Genomic DNA, 14,755 nt, shown 5'->3' on the forward strand with positions numbered 1-14,755 from the left:
TAAATGCACAAAAAATTCTGAACACAAACACTAAAGCCGAATGATCTAAAAATGTACTAAAATACAGTACAGCAGATTAAAATCCAGGAATAAAAACTATGGATGGTGCTGGAATGCTTGCCTAAACAGCAGATGGCAGAAAATCATAAAGGGGGAGGGGGAACAAAGGAGCCACCCATGAAAGTGATTTCCACAAGAGGAATGGGGAGGAGCCCTCAAAAAAAAATTAAGGGCAGTGTGACTGAGCAAGAACAAGCATAATGTGCTCCCTACATCCATTTAAAATCAGCTCCACAAAGAACCTGTCCACGAAACTACCAAAGCACGGACAGCACAAGTCATTCACTTGTGCACCGGAAAGGAGCGCAGTCAGTTTGTCAGATTTGACTAATATGACTTTTAGACATTTTTTTGCAGGAGTATCTAAAGGGTGACAGGATCAAAAAGTTCCTATACCTTATACTATACTACTCACCTTATATGGAGGCTGCGGATGGACCAGGATGCCACCTTCAGTGCGCTGGAGTGACTGCTTCACCTGTTCCACTTTGATGGCAAGATGAGCCTCAAAATACCTGCGCATGGCCATGCAAGTGTGCTTCCCAGTCTGGCGGCTGGCAAAAATCTCATCGTCGCTTAGTAGTGCACCTTGGGTTTGCAGGTTTAAGATATCAAGAGTGCTAATCTACAAGGAAAAAGAAACACATTTGCCATTATGGTATTTCCCACGCCTAAAGGCTTATTGCCTTATTTTTCCACTCTAATAAAAGAATTAGATCAGCCAAAGAAAACCTGTGCCAAGAAGCTGCATTAATTGCCAGAGCTTTCAATACATATAGGCAACCTGACAAAGCAACTCTCATAAAATGAGCCAGTTTGTTCATTTGCAATTAAAGAATCACTGTTCACTTTTTAAAAAATATTATGTAACATACCTAGAAAGACTGAATCAGGAAAATGGAGAAGCACAAGGGAAGGAGCGTTATTCCATTTTTACTGGCTTTGTCCTTTACATGCAGTGCAGTAAACCAAACTCTCTACTTTAATTGCTAAAGAAGAAACTACCTCAATAATCTGTTCATTTTATCACCACAGACCATAGTTCTCTCTAAATAGGACTGTTAAGACAGCAGTAAAGATTACTCTTACCTTTACCACTACTATTAATTAACTGCCTGGGGATCTCGGAAATGTTACATATATTAAGTTGTTTTTAATTACTACAGTGGTACCTCGGGTTAAGTACTTAATTCGTTCCGGAGGTCCGTTCTTAACCTGAAACTGTTCTTAACCTGAAGCACCACTTTAGCTAATGGGGCCTCCTGCGGCCACTGCGCCGCCGGAGCACAATTTCTGTTCTTATCCTGAAGCACTATTTCTGGGTTAGCGGAGTCTGTAACCTGAAGCGTATCTAATCTGAAACGTATCTAACCTGAAGCGTATGCAACCCAAGGTACCACTGTATTTATATTTGTTAGTTACTTTATACCAAAAAGGTATCAAAGTGAGTTAACAAAATAAAATCCAAACATGTAAAAACAAGAAAAAGTTAAACCAATGTACAATACAAAGTATTGCATGCTCACCCAATGACAAGATTAGGAGGATAAGTTATAGCCAGTGAAGAGAAGCATGGATAGAAAGAAGGGGAAATATAGGGGAATTATAGATGTCCCAAAGCATGCTGGTGCTGGTAAAAGTCACACTGCGGCCATGTTCACACATAATGCTAAAACATGATTTAACGCTTGGGAGTGAGAGTTCACAAGTGTGACCAAAGCCTAAGACTCGGCACCCACCCTCTCTTCTGCCCACATGGCCAGGAAGAGAAGCTTTGGCAAGTTTCATTTCACTTTCAAATAGCCTTGCTTTAAGGCTTTGTAGAAAAGAGGAATTCTAGTTTACAACAAGGGTTCTTAAGCAGATTTCTAAACAGGTTATGAAGCTGGCCTTGTGCAGTCTTCCTGCCATCTCAGCCATTCAATCTATTGCAGAGAAGCAGAATATTCTATAAATGATGAAAGAAAGGGAATACCTTATATACCAGCAGTGAGGAACTGCCAACCCGCAGGCCTACTTAGGTCCAGCAAGGTTCCTAAATGAGACTATTTTGCTCAAACCACACCCATCTGCCCAACACTTGACATTATATGTGACGTCAGGTATGGGGCATGTAAAAACATGGCTGGGATTGGCTGCAAATGGAGGTTCACCGGGACGAAGTCATCTGATGGGCACTGAGAGGGAATCCCTCTGAACTTGTCACCTGCTCCTACTGATGTCAGGTGATTGACAGCCCCTCCAACCTATCAGAGATGACTCACAGGGAGGTAAGACTTCTGGCCCACCGTCCGCATCCAGTTCCCCACCTCTGGCCTTGCAGGACCAGCTGAGGCGCAGAAGATTTGGCGGTGGCGCCCCAACCCCACTTTAAGATGTTCTGAGAAAACACCTGAAAAGATGAAACTGCTGTAACACTTACCAAGTTAACAAGGCGCCGTAAGCCATCATGCCTATCGAAGAGCTCCAAGACCGCACGGAATGAAAAACAGATAGAGAAGAACATGGTAGCATGGCAGCAGCCCGAGGCATGAGAGCATTCCATCAACCACAAGGTGTAGTTCACAACATCTGATAACACGTGGGGATGCATGCAGACCTAAGAACAAGAAGATGCAAGGACAATCCTCACTTACGTTCATGAAACAACACATAGTTTCTGTTTTAACCCTTAGCAATGTCCCGCACAGTAAGCAACAGACTATCTAATAATTCAGTCACACTTGCAGTCTCAGCTGCAGTCACACTTAAAAAACTTTTTGCATTCTTGCTTAAGATGGTGGTTGGGATAAGCAACTAATGATTAATAGATCAGAGTTAAAACATAAAGCAGCTAACTAACAAAATCAATCCAGGCGTTTAAGAAGAACGTGTGTGAAGTATGCTTGAAGCTAAGAACGTTGGGGAAATGGTTGTGACAAAATTCAGAAGCATATGCAACATGTTTATGATGTCAATTGGGAAGGATAGCAAAGATCTTTGCAATCACTTTCAGATTCCTTTCGAAGTGCTAGATATACCAAGCTCAAAAAAGTTTGATACAGTCATACCTTGGTTGTCAAACATAATCCGTTCCAGAAAACCATTTGACTTCTGAAATGTTAGAAAACCGAGGCACGGCTTCCATTTGGCTGCAGGAGCTTCCTGCACTCAAGCGAAAGCCACACTGGATGTTCGGCTTCCAAAAATGTTCAAAAACCAGAACACTTATTTCCAGGTTTTCGGAAATTGGCTTGCACAAGGGAAGTCACCCAAATTTTACTGTTTCCCCCTACCCTATGCAGCCCACTGTATTTTAATACCTACAATTTCTGTTAGCAGAATGGAATCTTACCCTTTCCATGGCATCCTGATTGTAAGACAAATAATATAAGCACATGGAGACACCTGTAGCTGCCATGGAAGGACGAGGAATCTCCAGCAGCTTCTGCACTCCTCCATGAGCAACAAACTCTGTTGCAAACTTGTTGTGGAGCAGCAGCGATGCCAAATACTGCGAACAGAAACCCAAAGTCAATATAGAAATCCACTAACAAACCCTTGGAGTTCTTTGATACCAGTGAAATGCTCTTCTCTGCAATTTGCACAGAGTGGTAAAGGAAGGAGGATATTGCCTTCTTGGACTGTACCTGCCTGAGAGCAAAAAGGTGGCCTTGGTATAACAACAACATCTTTTAACTCAATCGCCTATAAATAGCTTTATCAACTCTGTAAAGTAGCCATCAGATATTTTCCTACAATTTAGGAACACAAAAGTTTGTTTTGCATGTCTATGCATTTCAAAGGTAAAACACAAGGCAATTCTGAGCAAGGAAAATGTCTCTTCTCTCTTGCAAAGGATTTAAAGTGCAAAATAGCACCAATGTTCTGCAGTTTCATCTCAAGGCAGCAGCAGTAGCAGAACTTGGGAGAAAACCGTTTTATGTCCCGTTAAATTTAGTGGAACAACACAAGCAGCAGGAGACAACAACATAACATGAAACTCTGGGTGCAATACCAAGGAAACAGCTGACTGATTCAAAGCAGCTGGATAGCAAATTTATCTGGGACTGCACCACTCAAATTTGAAGCCTTTCTTGGCCTACAAAGGGACTCTGGACTGGCTCGCTTCCAAGACCAAAGGGAGAATATTAACACTGCAAATTTATTTTGTCTTGAAGAAAGACTTTGATGACAGAATGTGAAAGGCTGAGGATATGAAGCGCTGAGAAGTTAAGAAATGCATTCAAGTAAGCACAGCAGCATCAGGATAAGAATCAAAGCTAAATCTGAATTCTAGTTTTTTTATTTATTTTTTTAAAAAATCTATATAAATGTAGCCTTAAACACAGTGATTTTAAGGAATATTCACATTGTTGTGAACCGACCTGAAATTTTTGAATAAAAGGCAGTATAGACATGTTTTAAATAAATAAAATAAATAGACCAAAGAAGTCAGAGGAAATATACTTAATAAAACAGATAACTGTTGACCCTGTTAGGAAAAGAGCAGATGAAGGTTGCCTCAATCAAACTTAAGAGCAAAAACACACAAACTCAAAGGTGAATGCAACTTTGGCACTACTTAACTAGATATCAGGTCCAAAATTATATACTTCAATAACTGACACAGAAAAAAATAATTGGCACAGAATCACCACTTGTTAACAAGCAATTTGCTCTGCTGTCATTTTACCTTCAGGGCTTCAAAGGTGAGCAGTACATCATTGGTCCGTTTCAAATCAATATAGAACATCATTAGGTCTCTTGATCCAAGTTGCATAAAGATGGGAAGCAGCTGAGAAAAGTAAAATATTAGTTCACTGTTGAAAAAATTGTGTGGGGAGCACTTTCGACAGAATCATTTCCCTTCCCCTTAAGTTTAAAGGCAAGTGAATACTGACAACAGTCAAGATCCATCTCTGTCAAGTGACCAACACTACCTTGTATTTCTTACGGCTCAGCTAACAAGTTCCTTCTCAACAATTTTAGATGAAGGTGGTTGTCCAAGAAAGGGAGACAAGAAGAGCCTCCTGTCAAAATGTGCATTGCACCACTGAAGGAAAGGCAGTAAAGAAATTTAATAAATGCATCTTTTCAGCACTTCTTTTAAATAGTTAACTCTCATTCATATGTTCGAATTATTAAATTGCAGGGGTGGGGAACCTTTTTCAGTCTAAGAGCCCCATTCCCTCATGGACCACCTTCCAGGGACCATATACCCCTGGGTAGAGCAATAAATGCAGCTCTGACCTTAATGTACAGGGGGCTACACTCCAGCCATGCCAAAGGAAGATGCTTCTACACCAGGGGTCGGCAACCTAAGCCCCATGGGCCGGTAGTGGTCCATGCGGTTTGTCTAACTGGCCCATGGCGATCCCTGCCACCACCACCCCACCTTACCGACACAGCGACTGACCTCTGGGTTGATGGCACCTGTGCACATGCGCTCCTCCAACCCGGATGTGCGCCAGAAATAGCATGTGCACACACGTGGAGGACAGAGAAGTGCCCCTGTGCATGCACACACGCTATTTCCAGTGTACTTCCAGGTCGGAGGAGCGCCGGAAATAGTGTGTGCGCACGCGCACAGGTGCTCCTCAGACCCGGAAGTGCGCACATGCTCCTACCCATCCTCTGACGGACGGAACGTCGACTGGCCCATCCTCGGATAAGGTTGCCAACCTCTGTTCTACACACACACATTCTCCCTATCCAGCAGAGTTCAAGGACACATTCCACCCAGGCAACAGCACTTAAGGACAATACAGAGCAGGCCTATCAAAGGGTGTTGCCTGCGGAAGAAGCATGGCCTGGAAAAGTCTCAAGGAGCAGACAAAGAAGCCTGGAGGATCACATTCAGTCCCTGGGGACAGAGGTTTCCCACCACTGTCTACAGAGGAACATCTCCTTCTCTCAACTCAAAGAGTCACCAAAAAAACCCTGAGAAAACAATTCCAAGATCTCATTTATCTCATTTACATGCTCTTTGTGTGATGCTCTGGACCAGGGGTAGGCAACCTAAGGCCTGTGGGCTGGATGTGGCCCAATCACCTTCTCAATCCGGCCCACAGATGGTCCAGGAATCAGCGTGTTTTACATGAGTAGAATGTGTGCTTTTATTTAAAATGCATCTCTGGGTTATTTGTGGGGCATAGGAATTTGTTCATTATTTTTTTCAAAATATGGTCCAGCCCATCACATGGTCTGAGGGACGGTGGACCAGCCCACGGCTGAAAAGGTTTGCTGACCCCTGCTCTGGACACATCTTCAAGCAATTAAGCCCGCCATCTGAGGCCCTTCTTCATGTGCCTCCCTCACAAGGTCTGGAGGGTGGCAACCTTTTGTGTGGCGGCTCCCCATCTACGGCATATTCTCCCCAGGAAGGTTTGGCTGCTACCTTCATTATATATCTTTAGGTGCCAGGTGAAATCATTTCTCTATAACCAGGCCTTTGACTGATTAAACATTCTATGGCCTTTTAAATGTATTTGTGGGAGGGGGTGATTGGTCTGTTTTTGGTTTTTTTGTATTCTCATTTTGAATTTTTGAATTCTGAACTGCCCTGTAATCTTCAGATGAAGGATGGTATACAAATTTTAATCATCATCATTCCAAACCGTCCCCCATTACCACAATTTAATTGGATCATAAAAAGAGCCCATCCAGACATTGCTTGTTTCCTTGACTTTGTATACCTACCTCTTGATACTCCCCTAAGGGAGTCAAATACTGCAGAATTAACCTTTGCTCTATAGCGGAGGTCAAAGGGTATAAGGTATAGTTCGTGCCAATCACCCAAGGAGACATCTCTGACCAGCTGCTGTTAGACAGTTCAACAAACATCCTTTCTGGCTCCGAAGAGAAGCCGAGTTTTTGTTTTGCTTTCCGGAAATTCTCTCTTTCATGTTGCTTCCCTGATTTTTTTGTGGCAGAGTTCACCCGACTACTAGTCTTGTGATTTGAGTCAAGGTTAAATGAGATTTCCATATCCCCAGTAACTTCCTCCTGTTCGCCATCCACAGCCATCTCCCCATAATCCATGTCCACAGCTTCTTCATCCAGAGGCAGCAGAGAGTCTGAGGGTACTTTCCGAGGACTGGGCCGCTTGTTTTCGTGTTTCGTGTTCACTTCATTCACCTGCAGCTCTCTCAAGCGCTGAAGCACAAACGCCACCTGTTGCAAAAAGAAAAGGATGCAGCACTTTCAGATAAGCAGATTCAAGTCAAGTAGCCTGCAGGAGACCAGGGAAGGAGAAATACAAGGCGTCTTTACCCTGGCTTCTGATTGAGAAGCAGCCCATGTGCCCTTCTCCCACACACAAAAAGGACCAAAGGCAAGGAGGGAGGGAGGGTTTGGGTTTTTTAAAAAATAGTTTTTGTGTTTAAAGCAATTTCCATACAAAGACAGTTCATTTTCATTTTCTGTCTACTGTAGGAGTGCAGGGGGAAATGGACATGGGAAGAAAGACCTGGTGATCTTTGGTGATTACAGGCAAATACATCTATGACCAACAATCTGCACAGCTAACATGTGAAATCAGTATTTCAATTTGTTTTGTTAGCTTTAAAAATTATATCCCGCTTTTCACTGTGTAGGTCTCAAAGAGACTTACAACAATAAAACATATATTCTAAAGGCAACTCCCCATTTGTTCCTGTCTGTTCATGACATCCCTTTTAGTTCGCTATTTCTACAGATTGTACTGAAGTGTTTCCTCTGCTCTGGTTTTTATGTTTCTTATTATTATTTTGTATAGGTGTTTGATTTTTGTGCTATTGCTGCAAAGTGCAACATTTGGTGGACAGACAGTATACAAACTTAACCAAACTTTTACAATAAATCACTCCATTTGCTCCAGGTTTTGAAATGAACACACCACACCAAGCACATTTCCAGCTACAGGGCAGATAAGCATGAGATATGCTACCAAGAGCAGAAACATTAAGAATCAATACTCCAATATGAATCTATTTCCTCCATTTGCAAAGGACAAGTACAGTATGGCAATTTCCTATAAAGCAGAACCATGCAAATTCCCCTCCAGTTTTCCATCATTCACTGCAACTTCTGAAATCACATCTGTGAGGAATGAGCCCCCCAAAAGTCTTAGGATTCAATTATGCTTTGCAAGTGCTTGCTTTTAACAATGGGTGCGACGGATTTGCCATGAGTATTACCAATTGAGAATTCTCATCTCTGTAGTTAGCAGCAATGTCTTGGTTCTCCATGGCCCCTCCCAGCAATCCAGTTGCAAATGTCCTCAGAGGTTGATCAGCCTCTCGTGCCCACTTGAAGAGATTCTCAACTATGCCTTCCTAGAGTTAGTGGGGATGGGGAGAAGGACAGATATTAGCAGGTAAATTCTCCTCTCCACAGCCATATACAAAGGGGGAAAAATAAAATTTATCAAGAATTGGGGAATATCTGAAGTCCTCCTACATTTTCCAAAGTGTAAGCCAGCATTTTCCAACTAGAACACCTAATGTGGATTATTTTCCAGAGTAATCCTGAAGCACTTCTGTTGACTTCACAAGGATCACACTGTAATTATATGAGTGTACAGTAGAATACACTATTATTATACACTTACAATAGCTAAGGTCCACTAAGCAATGGAACTGTGTACATATGTATAATCAAGGTCTGAAGTAGTGCTAATATGCATATACTAGCAGCCTTTTGTTATTCTTGCTGTGGGATGACTTACTGGTGAGGGACAAGTCACTTTTTCAACTGAACAGCCATTTGCTCCTTCATGAAGCACAAACTGCTGCAGCAAATCCAGCAAAGAAAGTTTTTTCTCTAACCACATATCACTTCTTTGGATCCTGGTCACATAAGCTCGGGAATTTCATGCAAGTATCATCCACTTCCCGCTACCCACTACATATTGCAGTTGGGGATTGTATGTATTTGGAAGTTTGAGACTGTTTCTCCTGGGAGACCCGCAAACAGTCCAGAAGACAACTGTAAGCCTCAACTCATGATCAAGTTTTCAGAGTTGCATCCTTATGGTAAAAGACCCACAGAACATGGAAAGCCTGGTTTTTTTTTTTTGAGAGAGAGAGAGAGAGACATTTCTGTATTGACAAGAAGGCTATTAAAAAAAACTTTAGGCTGGTAACTTTCATGAAATTTATACGCTGTATTTTGTGAACTAATTTACACAGCTGGCATAATGACTCCAAGGCGCCCTAAAACGGATTTTTGATTTCTCACTCCTTTGAAACATAGTTGCTGACTATCTAAGTCTCTAGAAATAGCAGAGAGTGTGGAGACTGCTAAAATGGTCAACAGGAAGGTTATGTGAGCATCATCTTATATCTGAGACCTTTTCCTGAAAGACGACAGCCGTTTCCAGCCCAGGCATGATGTCCAAAAGGAGTCGACAGGCAGCGGTATTCAAAGGTGGTTCTCTGCTTGTCATCACATAAGCATTCACCAGCTGAAAAGAGATAAAGAGAATTAAATAGTACTGTCTATTAAAAAATGATCCATATAAGAAAAATAAGTTGCATAAGCATGCCGTATTGGACTGCAAGGAATATTAAAGATTTCCTCCCTTATTCTGAATTAAGCCAATTTATTATGGCTTAGAGCCTAAGTTACCCTTCTGTGAATGGAAGCAACAACGATCCAATGCTGGCTCCCATTGATGGAAGTGGGGAGGCCTTTTTCATCAATTCCTCCTTTTCTCTGAAGCCCCCAGCACCACCTCCCATATTACACTAGGTTTCCCAAACTTGGGTCTCTAGCTGGTTTTGGACTACAACTTCCATTATCCCTAGCTAGTAGGACCAGCTTAAATAAAAAATAAAATTTAAATGTATTTGTCATTGTCTACAAATGCTCTCAGACCACACAGTCTGCAGGAATTCCAACAGCCAAATTGAATCTACACTTTCCTGGAAGAGCCAGACAAGGCACAAAGACCGTTTTGCTTTTGTTTTGTTTTTAAGAAGCTGCTGCAGATATGCATATTAAGTTAACAAACAGAAGGCTCTCCTTTATACTCTTGCTGTTGTAACTTGTACAAGTCAGGCTTAGAAAGATTTTATATCAGTTCTTGGAAAGTACATTCCTAATTAAGCACACAGCAAAGCTAAAAGAAAATGATCACTCTGGTACCCCTAACTCAAGGCAAAAAGATGACTGAGTAAAAGAATAATGAAAAGTTCCTAGCAGTCCTGGTGTGCAAATCTATGGAAAAATGTAAAGGGCAAACCCACTGCATTCATGAAATCGTCGTTCTTGAAGAGTATCCTCAGCAAGTGGCCAAGCATACATTTTGGATCTGCCCGACCTAGAAAGAGATGGACAACAATATCAGCTTGTCTTCCAAACTTGATTAGCAATAATATGTAGCATGCAGATTAAAAGGCATGGCTAAATTTTCTAGCTAGAAGTGAAAGGATGCTTCACATGTATCTTTTCTCTAAATGCATTCTGAGTAACATTTTTTAAAATGTTTTATATGTAGAAAACAAACCTTACGTTTAATGCAAAGCACATAGTTCACAGATTTATAAACGATCAAGCCAAAAAAGACAGTCAAGGCAAATGACACGTATTTAGAAAACTGAACTGGAAACAGTAATACATTATTACTGCACTAACTGTCATTCTTTCTATTAAAATATCCAAGAACTGAAATGTCTAGACCTAATAAAAAAAAAATATATCAACATATTAAATCTCACCTCCTAATCCAACTTGCTGACCACCCAATAAACCCCAAGGACAAAAAGTACAGCATACACAGAAAAAGGAAGAGAAGATTGCAACACTAACTTAATCCGCTTGGTAACACTGATCCAAAAGCAAGATAAGGCTAGGCAGTCCCACCTCATATGGTGTATCATTGCCTTGACCTGTGTGCCATTCCAGTATAAAGTAGAATCCCTCACATTTCTTTCAAATTATCTTCATGGTATCTGGTATGTGCACATCTGTAAATTTTGTTTGATCAACCTTAACAAGATATAAGTAGGAAGGTTTAAATGAGCTGGAAAACTGCCTTCTATTTGCTCTGCGACAGCTGAGTCTCTCATTTTTCATTCCAGGCCTCTCACAATAAATGTAAGTCCGCTTTCAATTTATTCCTAATTTGTTTAAATATATATCACTGGCCTAAGAAACCACTAAACTGAAAGTGAGGAACATGCAACCATCCAGATGCTGTTGAACTATAACTCCCATCATCCTTGACCACCAGCAGTGTCGGATGAGCTGTGGGTGCATGCAAAGGTTCCCCACCACTTTGCTACACTACTTACAGACTGAGCCGCTAAAAAGGACTCAGAAGCTCAGCAAGTGTCAGCACAAAAACGTGACTATGGGTTTTCACTGTGTGAGGTATGCCCACATTCCCCCCCCCCTTTATATGCATTATTTCTAAAGTAGATGGAAGGGCAAATTCTGAAAGGAATTGTTGAAATGTGTCAAGCATTGGGGAGAAATCTGAGTGCCGTCCTAGCAGATAAACTTTGTGGAGCTACATCTCTGCGGTCTTGGCCTTCCCACCCTCTCTCTCGTTTACAACACGAGCAAGAATGAAGTCGCAGTGGATTTGTATGCTCTCAGTGCATCTTACCAGGGTGCCTATCATCAAATGGATCCGGATCTCGCTTGCGGTACTCTTCTGTCTCCTTCTCAATCAATTCCGACATTCTAGAAAGGGGGTGAACAAACATGAGCCACTTGAAATCCCCCTCAGAATGAACGCTGCTAAAGAACTTCAAAAACCACTCACCCACCCACGTTCCAATTGTACTGCAGATGACTGAGACACACAGCAGTAATTCAGCAAAGGAAATAAATGAGACTCTGAAGTGCTACACCCTGCTGAAACAAGGTCTATGCTGCCTTGTAATAAATGGGTGATGTCTGCCCTCGCAAGGCAGCCACCAACACAGGAACCCAGAAGACAGTAAAGAAAGCATTTATCTTAACATAGCTCTCCTTTAATATTTGTTGGGTTTCTATGTTGGGAAGTATCATCAACAAATTATAGATGATTGCTAGACACTTGCAACTAAGGACTCTCCAAGTCCTTGTTTTTCTGCCATAATTTTTTCATGACACTCTGCCCCTCCTTGTTTCAGAAAAGCCTCACTGGGTAGGCAGGTTGCAAGCAGGACTCAGTATAGCATTGCTTGTGTAACTGCACTTCTGAACAACTGTACTTACCGAGTAAGGATAGGAACAATATCTTGCCCACTGCCATGCTCTTTTTCCCACTGCTCCAGCAAAGCAGTAAGCTCAGCCTTGGAATCCACAAGTTCAGAACATGAAGTCATGACTCACCCTAAAGGTTGAAGGGAGGAAATCAGTACCAACTGGAAAGTAGCTCAGCTCTCAAAGGCATTACTTCTCAAACAAAAATTTAAAAATCTGAGTTTTCAAAAGCATTTTTTACACACAAATGCTGCAGCCCTAAGCAAATTGCACTGAAATTAACGGGGTCTACTTCCTACTAAGAACAATTAAATTAAGCTGGGTAGATGATGTGATTTTCACAATTTCCCTGCCCCTGGCAAATAAAAGTGTACAACTCTAGGCAGATGACACATTGTATAATGACGGACAAAGAGTTCAAAAGGACCCTTGAGTTAAGGACAGAAACTGGACTTGTAAAATGGTTCAATGTTCTGTTTCTTTGAAGACTCAAACACTGTTCAAGAAAGGCCAATTGTGGTGTTTTTTAAGGGCAATGTGAATCGCCTGGGAGTATTAAGTACTGAAGCATCATTTAAATTAAGTCTGAGCGGACCTTATAAATGTCTGGATGAACAGTGTATCTTGGCAGATACAAGTAAACCTCTCTGAGCTTTCCAAAGAAGAGCAGGGCAGAGATCCACAACATTAGGCTGGCTTTGGCGTCCAGTCAAAAATAGGCAGTGACCATGACTCTGTGACTTTCCCAAATCTTAGAATTAAATGACAATAATTTTATTATTTATACAGTGGTACCTCTGGTTTCGTACTTAATTCGTTCCAGAGGTCCGTTCTTAACCTGAAACTGTTCTTAACCTGAAGCACCACTTTAGCTAATGGGACCTCCTGCTGCTGTGCCACTGTGCGATTTCTGTTCTCATCCTGAAGCAAAGTTCTTAACCCAAGGTACTATTTTTGGGTTAGCGGAGTCTGTAACCTGAAGCGTATGTAACCCGAGGTACCACTGTACCTCACCCATCTGGCTAGGTTGCCCCAGCCACTCTGAGCGGCTTCCAGCACACATAAAAATATAATAGAATTGTACAGTTGGAAGGGAACACCAAGGTCATCTAGTCCAACGCCCTTCAGAGCAGGAATCCTGCTCACAGCCATCCTTGGGTGGGCTTGAACCACCAAACTTCTGGTTAACAGCCAGAAGCACTGACCCATTGTGCCACCTTTCATTGTGCCGCCAAAATACAGAGACCATTTCCTGCTTTCATCTTTAGTTCCAATTTTGGAAAGCAGGTGGGGCGAGGGGACCCTTCCTGTAAAAACAAGCCCCAGCATTCACCTCCAGCTTGGAGCTGGAGACAGAATATAGATTTTCCCTGCCAAGGCATCAGAAGCCCAGTGCAATTGTGAGGATGACCCCTATTCCCCACGGCAGCTTCAAGCTAGAAAAGGACTGCATCTTGCTGATTCGTCACTTCCTTGCAAGGCACTTGGAACAGCAATGGCTAATAATAATAACAATAATAATATCCTCCCACCCCCCAGCTTCCCTTACTACCTCAAGAGAGGAAGGTTAGGGTTCATCAGTTTGTCACCATGCTTCTATGAGGAAGGGCTGTGGCAAAGTGGTAAAACATCAGAAGGTCCTTAGTTCAAATCCTGGCATCTCTAGGTAGGTCTGGTAATGTGCTGTCTGAAACCCTAGAGCCAATGCCAGTCAGTATAGACAATACTGAAAGAGATGGGCCTATGGCTTGACTTCCTATATTCATGGCACTCATAGCACCAAAATCATCTCCACTCTTTTCTAAATACATACTCTAGTCACGTTTAATATGTGTAAACCACCATTCCTCCGCCACCCCATTTTCCTAAGAAACATACTCAATTATCTCCAACCTTCCTCCCAATTTTGGAGCTGGGGAGGGAGTCAAATTTGCCCCTACAGTTATAAGACACCAGGAGAAAACATTCCTCTTCTCCCCGGCCTTTGGCTAATTAAACAATCTATGGTCTTTTATAGTGGGGCGCGTATTGTTTTCTTTGTTATGATTGTTTGTTTGTTATTACATTATGTATTTCTGTGTTTTTATACTACAAACCTCCATGTGATCTGCTGATGGAGGATGCTATATTAATTTAATAAAATAAAAATAGTTATTATTAATTATTAAGTAATTATTAACAAATACAAAATAAATAATGGGCTTTCAGAGTCACCAAAGCCCCACACAAATCCTCCCTAGCTTGGAAGCAGAGAGGAAAGCTGGAGCTCATCACATTCATCAGAGGCTGGAAACATTTGCCATGGTGGTGATGTCAGCAAGTGAAACTGTGGACCCACAGAAGAGAATAGATTATAGTAAGGGAGTTTATTACAATAAAACTTGAGCCTTTAAGTCAGTCTTAACTAAGTATTATTTTTTTTAAAAAAGCTGACATATTAGGCTTGCATTTATTCATGAAGGCCTCTCTCAAATGAACTCTCATAAAATTGCAGACCAACTCCATTGGAAACAGCAGCCCATCACACAGCTACTGA

General features: G+C 41.8%; 1 protein-coding gene across 3 annotated transcripts in view; it reads right to left on the reverse strand.

Moving 5' to 3' along the window:
* DCAF1 (DDB1 and CUL4 associated factor 1) overlaps window positions 1-14,755 on the reverse strand; it is a 53,523-nt gene that overhangs the window by 27,235 nt on the left and 11,533 nt on the right. For all 3 annotated transcript variants that reach the window (XM_081900224.1, XM_081900223.1, XM_081900222.1), the window contains exons 2-11: window positions 12,232-12,349; window positions 11,636-11,712; window positions 10,272-10,345; window positions 9,374-9,487; window positions 8,220-8,357; window positions 6,742-7,215; window positions 4,736-4,837; window positions 3,395-3,553; window positions 2,483-2,659; window positions 476-685 (exon numbers count right to left, since the gene is read on the reverse strand). In XM_081900224.1, the coding sequence (XP_081756350.1) occupies window positions 476-685; window positions 2,483-2,659; window positions 3,395-3,553; window positions 4,736-4,837; window positions 6,742-7,215; window positions 8,220-8,357; window positions 9,374-9,487; window positions 10,272-10,345; window positions 11,636-11,712; window positions 12,232-12,341 (1,635 nt within the window). In that variant the 5' untranslated portion in view covers window positions 12,342-12,349. The remainder of the gene's footprint in view (window positions 1-475; window positions 686-2,482; window positions 2,660-3,394; window positions 3,554-4,735; window positions 4,838-6,741; window positions 7,216-8,219; window positions 8,358-9,373; window positions 9,488-10,271; window positions 10,346-11,635; window positions 11,713-12,231; window positions 12,350-14,755) is intronic.

The sequence above is a fragment of the Podarcis melisellensis genome (assembly GCF_964234715.1).
Source record: "Podarcis melisellensis genome assembly, chromosome: 2".
Classification (NCBI taxonomy): Eukaryota; Metazoa; Chordata; class Lepidosauria; order Squamata; family Lacertidae; genus Podarcis; species Podarcis melisellensis.